Raw genomic sequence first — 12469 nt, forward strand, 5'->3', positions numbered from 1 at the left:
CAGAGTGAAGGCCGGCGATTGTGGACTTATAAGATAATTGTCTTTTATATCGATCGACCTTTGACAGCTTCCTGTTCCAAAATGAAATGGGTGGGATATAATTTTCTTTGCTTATTTTGGGTTTGACGAATGATGTCGAATTAATAAAAAAATAATAAAAAACAGTAAATTCTTACCAGTTTGTCGCGGCGCATTTGCCCAGCGTCAACATCAGCGAGTTCGATTTCCTTGTGGGAATTGTGGGATTTATGTATTACTTGATTAAATGTATTTTTATATTTTATAATAATCATTAATATTACTTTAAAAAAACTTATAAATTTGAATCAAAAAACGAAAAAACTTTATATAAAATTTTAAAATTCAATCAATCAAAGAAATAAAACAATTACATTTATCTTATTATTATTTATTTCGTATTTTACAGTCAACTTAACCTATTAATGGTAACATTTGCATCACATCGTACACGCACCTGTACCTGCTGTACACTTATATGACATGACGTCTCATAGAAGGACAGTATATATAGTCATAAGGAATTTTGCTGTGTCCCGGCCATGGGGCGAGATATAAATATTGGTGACAAATGGTGATATCTATAAAACTAGTGAATTAACCTAATGTTCGTAGTAAGAACCTCCGTGGTATGAACCTCCGTGGTAAGATCCTCCGTAAGAGCCTCCGTAGCCATAGCTGCTGCCATGATCGTATTCATTGACCAGAACTGGTACCTTGACTGGTACTGGGTAGGGTTTCTCAACGGCAACTGGCACTGGTCTCTCGATGTGCACTGGGTAAGGCCTGTCGACGGGCACTTTGACGGGCACAGGTACGGGCCTTTCTACTTCAACGGGGATGTGTTTGTATACGGGGTAGGGCTCTGGCACGGGCACTTTGACGGGAACTGCTACGGGTCTCTCAACATGGACGGGGTAAGGCCTGTCTACGGGCACGTGTACGGGGTAAGGAACGGGTTTCTCAACTGGGACTGCGACTGGTACTGGCTTTTCAACGGGGTAAGGTGCTGGCACATGAACAGGGTAAGGCCTGTCAACGGGAACCTTTACGGGTACACCAACGTGTTTAATAACGGGGTAGGGCTGTGGCACGGGTACTTTGACTTCTACGGGGTAAGGCACATGCTTTTCAACGGGGTAGGGCTGGGGAACTGGTACCTTAACGGGGTAAGGGATGTGTTTCTCAACGGGGTAGGGTTGAGGTACGAGAACTTTGACGGGGTAGGGCCTGTCGACGGGGACATGGACGGGATATGGCACCTTCTTTTCTACTGGGTATGGTGCAGGTACGTGTACGGGGACCTTCACGTATTCCTTAACGTGGACGGGCACATGCTTGACTACTTCGTAGGGTTGAGGAACAGGGACCTTGACGGGGTAAGGGACGTGCTTCTCTACTGGGTAAGGTACTGGTCTGTCAACTGGTACTGCTACTGGGACTCCCTTGACGAGGGTGATGGTTCTGGTCACATCGGTGCGGCCTCCAAGGTCGATGCCGTATCCGGCGTGTCCATAAGATCCTTCATCTAAACTGTATACTCCACCTAATCCATGACCACTGCCGAGATAGCCGACATCCAAACCACTGATACCGTATCCATATCCCAAGTTTAAGAGACCACGTTTGTCCAACTTCTTCTCGAGGCCTTCAACTTTTTGTTCCGTGGATTTCTTCTCGCTGGCAGCGGCTGCTGCTACCAGCAGAACAACTAAACAGATCTGGAAAGAGAATTATTTTTTAATTTTATTGCATTTAAATAGTAAACACATATCTACTATATACAATGTTTTAGTAACCTATTATTCATATCATATTATATCGACATAATTATGTCCTTATGGCCTTTACGAGCAATTTAAATTATTTATAAATGCAATTTATAAACTTTAAGGTATATAAAGAAATATTCAACATATTTTAAGGCCAACCTAACCATGTGGCAAAGATAGATTCTATGTAATTGTTTGCCATGTTTGTGGGTTCGAATCGTTTTTAGCGTTTGAGCACGGAGTGTCTTAACACTGGGTTCTCTCTGCTTATCCTGCTATATGCGGGATACTGCGTGAAGCTATATAATAAACAGTTATATTATTGTATATATTTATTATTCCAACGAGATTATGACACTGTTAAAAATACGAAACTTACGCAAACGTTCGAGAGCTTCTGTGCGATGGCATTTAATGATAGAGCAAGGGGATTTGTCAAATTACGCAAAATTGTGATAACTCTTGACAGTATAGCAATTGACACGGTGTTTGAAATCCTATACATATACATCTAATGGTTTTATAAGCACAATTGAGAAACCCTATGGACACCTTAAGAGTGACGAAAATCGTAGTATATTTTAAGTTAAAATAAAAATTATCTTTCGAATTATTATCGGTTTCGTGGCGGAATTCAACGCCGCGCTTCGCCTTCGTCTACCGAAGAGTATAAAAAAATAAAGGAAAGGAACTGCTAAATATTATTGTAAGTAAGTTGTTTCTTTAGCGTTTTATCTTCAATACAATTTAATACTGATAAAATAATATATAAAATATATAACAGATATTTCTTTACTGTGTATATTTTTAAACAATAATAATAATGTAACTATATTATTATACACTAACTGACATGGTAAAGAAATTGCGTATTCGTGTCAATATAAATGCCACGTGATGTCTTTAACTGGGTTTTTTACCTTTTAAAGCCTTACAAAATTACTATCGAGAGCAACAGTTCATACTGCTATAGTACATTTTTTGTATATTGCTTAAAGTGCTTTACTCATCACGATTTACATATTTATAACAAAAAAATGTACTTAAGATATAAATTAGTGTTAATAAAATTTGTTAGTTTCACGCTCTATCCTGTATTTTCGTTTTAGTCAAGATATTGCGTGTTGAGTGACGGAGTTCAACGCCGCTTTTCTATTTCCAGAGTAATGAAAATAATTTATATTTTCGAGTGTGAATCGGATTTACAACAATCGACTCTAAAGTCTGAATGTGTGAAAAATGATTGATCGAAGGAAAATGTTATATTTTTAAATGTTCCGTACAGTGCATTACCTCCAAAATTCAGCGTAAAGTAGGAAACAGAAGTGACTTGATGGGAACGTAGTGTCTTAGCTCTAGATTCCCAAGTACCCTCTGCTTACCCCGTTAAGTGTGGGATATAGCGTAAAATTGAAAACAAAAAATACAAGTAGATTTTGCAATACCCCATATTGGCCTTACAATAGAAGTGCTGTATGTACTATGTTTCACTGTTATGGGAATTAGTTGCATTAACACTATACGTTTCAAACAAACAGTCTTGAGAAATGTGATTATATAGTAAGCGATAATATGCCTTTTTTATGTTATTAGTTTACAAATTATGTTATATAAGAGCTGGTTTATACCGAATTAGGAGAAGCTATGATAATTGAACAATGCACGACATAGAGTTTTATCACTTGACAGGCGATGTCTCGAATTCATACGGAAAGTGGGTCGCGGAATGTCTTGATATTAGAATCTCCATTTAAAATGAGACTTTTTTAAAATGAGATATTTCATTATTGGCAATAGGAGATATCTCATTTTAAAAAAGACTCATCAATTTGAGGCTCTAATAAGAAAATAATGTCTTTTATAATTATACATTATTATTTAGATTAATATAACGAAATAAAACATTAAACAATGTTCTAATGTATGAGAAATGCAAAGGCATATACCACCCTAAAAACAAAAGAACGAGACAAAATAAATACAATAACGTAAATTTATCGTACAAGATCAAGTAGCACACTTCTCACGTTTAAATGAACTAAGCGAAGCATTCGACACGTAATTATTACCTAATTACTAGTAGAATCATTTTATAACACTAAAATATATAACTGAATTGGAACTGGAATCTCTGGTACTGGATTTTTCTTTTAATACCAGAAATTCCAGCTGGTTAAGGTAGAGCAGGCTATACAGGCTGGTATTTTGCAATATAACGTGAATGGGTTGAAAAATATGCTGACAAAATAGTTATGTTAGGTCTTAATTAGTTAAATAGTTTATATTTTTGGTTTAGTGGGATTTAATATTGAATTGGTTGTGAGTTCAATTCCTTTTTTATGACAAATATTTATCTAAGTCAATAATTTCATAATAGTTAAGAAAATTACGTTTATCACCTGGTTAGCATACAAGCTGCTTTGACAAAGTATAACTATATCATAATTCAAAAGGAAAATTAATTCTTGTATTAAAATTGAGGTAAACGACATTTAAATATATTTTTTGCTCATAATATTTATAATAGAATTATTTTTTGTTAATTAATTTAATTACCTCTCAAGTTAGATAGTCGCTCTTATCTAAGACATTATTTAAGTTGAGTGGCGGAGTTCAACGCTGCGTCAAAGATATGAAATATGAATATAAATAATATCAGAAAATTATCAATATTAAAATTCTAACAAAGTGTGCCATGAGTTAGTTTAACCAGTCCTGTAGCAGGACATTACGAAAGGCATAATTTTCTTGACTAACGACAATTATACAGCATTTGCAAGTACAACGAGTTTAGAAATTAATAATTCTATAGAAAGGAATATTTAAATTGAGGTCGTCGCGGTGATTCTATGACGTGTTAACTCTTGGTTAGGTAGGACTGGGTTCGATTTCCATTCAGGGCAACATTCATAACAAAAAAATGACTTTCCAGAGTCTAGTCAGGTAAAGTGTATGCATCGACAATTAGTTTGCAATATTTAATATATAACTATCAATATTTTCATGCAATATATTTTTTAAAAAGGTATAAAAAGTAATGTGGTATTTAGGATTTTTAGAACTTTAGACGTCATCTATCCAAAAAAGCTCTAAGTTCGGTTTTACTTTTAAAAAACTTTTAAGTTATAAATATTTAACGTCCTTATTTATATGAAAACTTGTTTTAAAACAGCATTCGTACTTTACGTGTAAATTAGTTAACTAATATATCAATTTAACACGTAATATGTAATTCTGACTTCATTAATATTTATAGATATTTTTAAAACGCAAAATTTTCTACGGTCGGTTGCATTTTGAGCCTTCGGCTTCTATATTCTATATTTGATGCTTATTTATTTTATATTTTTTTCCATCTTCTGCATACAAAAGGTCAGTGGATCCCAGTGCCATAATATTCCCTTCTCTTGAGGCTCGGTAAGATAAAGAATATAAACGTTATCAATGTCTAATCAGTTCCACGCTTTTTCTTTCATAGCAGAGAAAACATAGTGTAAATATACTACGTTCTCCATTTTCCGGCTTGATTGGACAGTGATGGATTTGAATGTTTTGATTTGTTAGAGTAAGAAAAAAGAAATAATTCATCATATGTGGGATTCATACCCACAACCATTGCGCGACGACGACCTTTAAATAAATTTATTTTAAGTATAAACATTCCATTAAACGAAAATCGAACTGACTACCATCGCGTATATATAAATATTTTTAAATTGCACTGTAAGCAGCAAATGCGTAACCAATATTGAGATTTCACTTTTTATCAGAGTTTTACGCTAGTACTAATGATTTTATGTAACATTTAAAAAACATATATATGTAATTCAATTATATAATAAACTAGATAACTAGGAGTAACTTTATACCTAGGTTTTACTTCCTTTTAGGCTGGACTAGAGTCTAGACTTGGATCTAGGAAATGTATTGTGACGTAACTTGCCTATTGATTGATACGCACTGTACCGCCCCTAACAATTTATATGCTTAACAATTTTGCAAATATCTTTTGTTTTATCAAAATCGGTTCTACTGAAGCGTTTCTATAACTGTTTTGGATACATTTTCATCTAATATTTGTAAATAGTATATTATTTGGATCAAATTATATTAATCTAACATCGATTTTTCTATTCTATTAATGTAATTGGGTGAAATTATTGACTTTGAGATTGATATTTAAAAAGTTTGAGAAAGAAATGTAATTTTTTTTATGGCCTACAATAAGTTTTGCTTCTAAAAATTGTAAAAAAATGTTATTATTTTTTTATATTTTTTAAAGCTATGATTTGAGGCTTTTATTTGTTTTTCTTCGTAGATGAAACGAATATATCACTATTATAAGGTAATTTTATAACCAAGAAATATATAATTTATAATAGTTTTAACAATTACATATAGTTAATTTTTGCGATTGTTTAATTTTGTTATTAAAAATGTTTAAATATATCTTAATATATTAAAAAAAAACAGAAACGTAAAAAATCCTCTGAAAGAGTAAGAAAACTTTAGTAATGTCATTTTCAAATAAATAAACAAATGATAACTTGCATTTAATTTACAAATGCATTAAACAAAGACTAACTCTAAATTATTTATCAAATTTTTACTAGACAAAAAACCCGAAAATCGCCATAATAAAAAAATAGTCCCTAATTAAAAAAAAAACAGTATAAAGTGTCGAATCCCGTTCAAAATCACGTAAACACAACACAAACACGGGATACACTATATACTTGTATTACACAAATATACTCTAATTACACGAAAATACTCTAATAACACTAAATATTCTAAAAGAACACTGCACTACACGAACTCACCGTTTTCATAATGCCTCTTCAACGGTGGTTGCAGTCGGGATACTGACTGGATATCGATATATGGTACCCTCAGTTTTTATACTTTATTCGTGAGGTGGTACCACTTTCGCTGTGCCCCTCTAAAGTTTGCACCGGACGGGTTCCGCGAGTCCTTCGTTGTGATATGCCAGTTGAGTGTACGGACGGTCGTGCGTTAAAATTTATTCATATATTTTTTTATATATTTAATATAATATGTATATGTAAATTATATATATTTGTATGTATGTGATGTGAATTTTCAATGTAATAGTGTTTTTATAGGACAATTTCAGTTATTCTATTTGCCTTATATGGAATGGTTGGAAAAAAAAAATATATTTTAGTGTTCTTCAAAATTAGAGAGTGATGTAACACTACTCATGTGCAGTGATACCAAATAATTAACGCTTGATAACTATAATATCAACTACATCTATGTATATGTTATTATTATATTTCTAACTTATGTCGTTATTACAATAATAAATGTTTTTGTATAAGCTGATTTTAAGCTAGTTATTATAGTACATTTATTATTTACAAAATAGCGAATGAATTTATATGGCGCTTATATTAGGTATATTTTTTTTCCGTAGCCGAAGATGTGAGGCTGTGAGGCACTATGACACAAACGTATGACAGTAAACGCGACGGTTGTGGATTCGAGTCCCTTTTAGATATATTTCAATTTCTTCACTCTAATAACAAAACGTGGCGATGAAAACCACTCAAAAGAGCCTCGAAAATTCGGCAGAAGGTTCCCTTTGCCTACATATATACCCGCTGAATAGTTCAAATTGGTTAGCAGTAGCGACTAGATATTTGTGTGTTTTTTTTCCTCAATATTAACATATTTAAAAACATACATGTACCATTTTTGACCTATGTCTGTGGTAACAGTAGTACGTCAAGGTTTAAATCTATGATTGTGGATTCGATCCTTCCTCGGAAAAATGAGTTATTAATGGGAAAGGGCTTTCCAGCAGAAGGTGGAGAATAGAGTGTCTTGGCACTAGTCTCATGTCAGTACTTAACCTCTATTCTGAAAATATAGTAAAGTATAAAATAATAATATAATATCTGTATATTATTTCGAAACAAATTTAATCTAAATACTGCTTATAATTAAAAAGCTAATCTATATATATAAAAGGACTTGTCCTCACTGACTGAGGTAAGATGCACGCACAGCCGTAACCGCTGTGCGTAGAAACGTGAAATTTGGACAGATGTTTACTTTCGTAATCTGGACATCCACTAAGAAGGGATTTTGGAAAATTTTAACCCTAAAGGGGCGAAAAAGGGGTTAAAAGTTAGTATGGAAAAAAATTAAATCGCCACCGATTCTTATAAAATTTGAAATTCAGACTCTTAAAAGTATTAAATTGAATACATATTTCATGGTTTTCTAGAATTCTTTCCATAAGGGTGCAAATAAGGGGTTGAAAGTTTGTATGGAAAAATTCTTAAATCGCCACCGATTTGTGTAAAATTTGAAATTTAGACTGTTAAAAATATTTCATTGAACACATGTTTCATGGTTTATTAGAATTCACCCCTAAATACGTAAGCGAAGCTGCGCGCGTCCGCTAGTAATGATATAAAGATAATTAATATATTTTATTCAAGGTCGGATTCATTCATTATCATATTTATAATTTTTGGAACTTGCACTTATTATGCTAATGAAATTCATATTTAACGCTATTGTGGCCTAGTGACAGCCAGTAGTATCTGAACCAAAGAAATGGTTATGGGTTCGATTACCAATTGAGAAATATTTCGATACAACGGTATATTTTGTTTTATTATGTTTCTCCTTTGATTTCAAAATGTTTTGAAGATTTTTTTTTATAAGACGTATTTTTTTTATTATTGTTATATTTACTTTTTTTTATAGTAGAATAGTGTCAATTAATGAATATTTTTTATTAAAAAAATATGTACCTATACATAAAATACGTAACTCAAAAAATGTTCTTATCTATTACTAAGAGTTCCTAATGGCTATTTCTCCTTTCTCTACGTTTTATCTTTCTATATAGGGTGTGTAACAATTATTATTTTGCCTAAACAAAGACGTATGTAATTAAAATATAAAAAAACATTTAGAATTTACTCTGATAGGACACTTAATATATATCTACATCTATATAATAGCGGAAAATTTCGATTCAAATCCTACAATTTCCGCAATGAAGTCAATATGAAGGAATTGTGTCTAGCTTCATCCCAGATAAATGGCAATGAAATGAAAATCTTGAGACATAACATTTCACTCTTAACTCTCCGTCCAAATTCGAGGAAATAAAAACAACTCATTTCCCTAAGTGGGAATCGACCCCCCTAACATTTACGGTTAAACTCAGTTCTACTGCGCCAAGATGGCCTCATTGAAAACTTCAACTACGCAGTATATCTACTCTATAATACATATTAATAAACATATTAAACAAAATTAACTAACATATTTTGAAATTACAAATCAAAAGGAATCGTATACATATATTAATAAATTAATATTTCATCAGGAGTAATACAAAAAAATATCTTTCGAAATAGCTGTCATATAAAATGTCCTTGTAACATCTTCTCAAAGAAAATATTTATTTTTTAAATATTATGTAAATCAGATTAAAGTACTAAAACATCTTTTTTAAAATCGATTTAATACGTTATTTTTTTCTGCGTAATTAAAATCATAATAATTATTATGTGTTTGTCATAGATTGGACTATTACACATACCATTTTTTTTTCAATTTGAACTAGTTTAGATTGGTCTCGGGAGAAGGAATTGTTTAAAATTCTCCATCTTCCTCGTCAGACATAGCGCTGCGTTGAGTTCCGCCAATCAACGTGTTGAAAATAAAGGACAAACACTGTTATATGTCTCTAACAGCGGCAAGCCAAGAAATTTGAACCTATGCTCCAATAAATAAAAAAAACTCAACCTACAATCTCTTCAGGCTACTCTTATTATTATTTATTTATTGTTTATTTATTGTTATTTATTGTAGTAATATAGTTAGGATAAATCTCCAATACTAAGCCAACTTAAGGGACAAATTTCACAGTATTTCACAATATCACTCTATTTCCAATTTCGACCAATCACGTTTCCGCGTCGATAGTAATCTCGCTACAAGGACTCGAAAATACTGTGCGGAACAAATATTTTTTATTTCCTCATTTTTTTGCCTTTCAAAGTGGTTAAAAGAAACTTATGAATATGGAAAGCGGACGTCATGTACCTTCGGTTACTTTATGATTAAAAAAAAAACAGCCTCAAGTTCTTTTCTGCAAAGCAGAGTAGGCAGAGGGAACCTAGAGAGTTAAGACAATGTGTTCTATATTTTGTGTATTTTTGACACTCTAGAGAATCTGTCTTGGAATTATTCTGTACAAGACCGGAAATAAAAATAAGAATTAAAATGCTATTCCTCCTAATAATAATAAAAACTATATTTTTTTCAATTTTAAACAATATATCGCTTCCTTAAGTCATTTTAAATGTGACCGAGTTCTCTTTATATTGGAAAGGTACGACGGCAGGACCGGTCTGTTGGCCTTGAACTCTCAGACCTAAGGGCAGTGAACGCTTTCATACGAAAAGTGAGAGTGAATCCGAAAATAATGTATTTACTTATTGTACTAGTGACTTATACTGACTATGCTTGGCTTATAGTTTGAAATATATTTTTTAATTTACAAGGTAGGCTGCACTACCCTGCTTGGATAGTGGTGTCATGACACTCTTTTCTGTGGTTTCTACGTTCAAATTACCATATTTTTCCTGGTTGTGACATATTGTTAATTATAAAGGAATTTTATTTATAACTGAAAATATGTTTGTTTTCCTCATTTCATAAATGTGAGTGATAGGGAGTGCTAAGCTCTCTTAGGAAAACAAACAAAGGGAGGTTTTGGTTGATGATACTGGAAGGTCACGTAAGAGGCATGAGGACCTCTCGGAGGACATGCATGAGTGATGACAGTGGACGAGGCGAAAGAGATACGTAGAGACCGTAGCGTTTAGTGCTCTGCTATCTCTGCCTCCCGCTAATAGCTCCTTCTACCTACCCCTATATGCAGAAAAAAACGTAACATAATTTTTTAATACATTTATAAATTATTTTAATAAAATATTAAACGTATATACAATTTAGAACAGGATACATTAACTAACAGTTATTTCAAGTACAATTCAATTATAGCGGATTGTTTTCAATACAATCTTAATAATATTTTTTTAATTACGCTACTGCAAAGTATCGATATATAATCTTGATTTACGAGCAAGGTTGGACTGTTAAATAATCTTTTCATCTATTTTTCTCATAGATTTTACTGTTTAAATTGAAAGTAGGTCAACATTGACATGACTATAGAAAAAAATAAGTAAGTATATGCAATAATTTAATATGATAAATGTATGTTTACATGTGTTATTGGATTTCACGGGAATAGAACCCCTTACCTTCAATAATATCCAGGACATCAAAATATTTTTTTTCTTTACCTTTAGAAGTACTTTTTTTCATTGACTTCTTTTTTAATTATCAGACACAAAAATGGCCAAACAAAATTTACATATATTTCCCATGCATGATACTATCGATATTGTCAACTAGTCGCCTTTATTGACTCTTACGACAAAGGTCGCGGGTTCAATTTTAAACGTGACTTCCCTATATAGTTCCGGACGTACTGTATTATCATACGTTTAATTCCATTTTCCTTTATTATGTCTTCACATTATTGCCGATGTAATTAGCTCTTTTTAAATGGATGAAAATAAAAGTAAAATAAAATAAACATAGACTTTATTCTCTAACCAAAGTTCGTTATTACAAGTATTTTTTTTACCCAACTGCAAAGGAAGGACCTCTTAACGTACGCCCGACTACTAGCGCCGAAGACTTGCAATCTCTTCGGTTCTTCTCTTCTTACCACAACCAGGAATTGGTTCGTTCCTCTGAGTCGGATTCGAACCCATAACTATAGCGTTTATTGTCAAACGCTGTGCTGCTCTGGTACAACGGACGCACATACTAAAGTAAATTTTAATACATACAAATATTTCAACTTATTTTTAATGCGTCATAAGTTTCCGTCACAAAAAACGTATATAAAAAGATAATGCATAAATAAAATGCAAACAAAAATATACCAAGGTTGATCAATTATCTTGAACTTGAGGTGAACCTTTCGAAATCGTTAGTTTTAAGCGTTCATAACAATCTATTGTAGTTGAGTTATTTTTGTATAGTAAGCTACTGATATTTTTCATCAATTATATGAGTTCTCTGTATTTTTCATTGCTAAGAAAAGCTTACGCTAAAAAAGTGAAGTTGCTCTTTTTCTCGCATAGCAGGCGGAGAGAATCTAGTTTTAACTAGGAGTTCTCCGTATTCTCCGTTCAAAATTTACTGCTCAATTTTCAAGACATTGTGTGATGAGTGCCGAAATTTAACGTCGCACTTCGTCTTAGCAAAACAGGGAAATGAAAATAATAAAATAATAGAGTACATATAAAACTATTGCGTTACTGACTGTACCTTGACCGGTAAAATTTAATATGAAAAAGGAAAAAATGTTTTTTGTACGTTTAACAGTCTATGCAAACAAAGTTGCTAGCGAATACTAGTTATCATACAAAATAGTGTTAAATCACTCACTTCTCTCACTAAATAAGTTTGTGAAATACAAGCATCGTAAAGAGATTTAGGCCAATAACCTGATCGCAACATCACAATCGGTCAAGGTTGTATTACATATATAAAATACATCGTAAACGTAAATAAATCAAACACGCGAAGACATATCATTAAGA

The 12469-nt window shown here is 32.4% G+C and overlaps 2 protein-coding genes across 2 annotated transcripts in view; one reads left to right on the top strand and one right to left on the bottom strand.

The window, feature by feature from the left end:
• Ance-3 (angiotensin-converting enzyme Ance-3) overlaps window positions 1-12469 on the top strand; it is a 130050-nt gene that overhangs the window by 89463 nt on the left and 28118 nt on the right. The gene's annotated exons all lie outside the window — the stretch shown is intronic.
• Window positions 400-6750, bottom strand: LOC146538413 (uncharacterized). Its single transcript, XM_085186799.1, has 2 exons — window positions 6614-6750; window positions 400-1739 (listed from the first exon to the last, which is right to left on the bottom strand). The coding sequence occupies exons 1-2, from the start codon at window positions 6620-6622 to the stop codon at window positions 621-623; spliced, it is 1128 nt and encodes a 375-aa protein (XP_085042925.1). The 5' UTR covers window positions 6623-6750; the 3' UTR covers window positions 400-620.

Source organism: Heliconius melpomene, chromosome 6 (genome assembly GCF_056956725.1).
Source record: "Heliconius melpomene rosina isolate 202511_hmr_F chromosome 6, ASM5695672v1, whole genome shotgun sequence".
Taxonomy (NCBI): Eukaryota; Metazoa; Arthropoda; class Insecta; order Lepidoptera; family Nymphalidae; genus Heliconius; species Heliconius melpomene.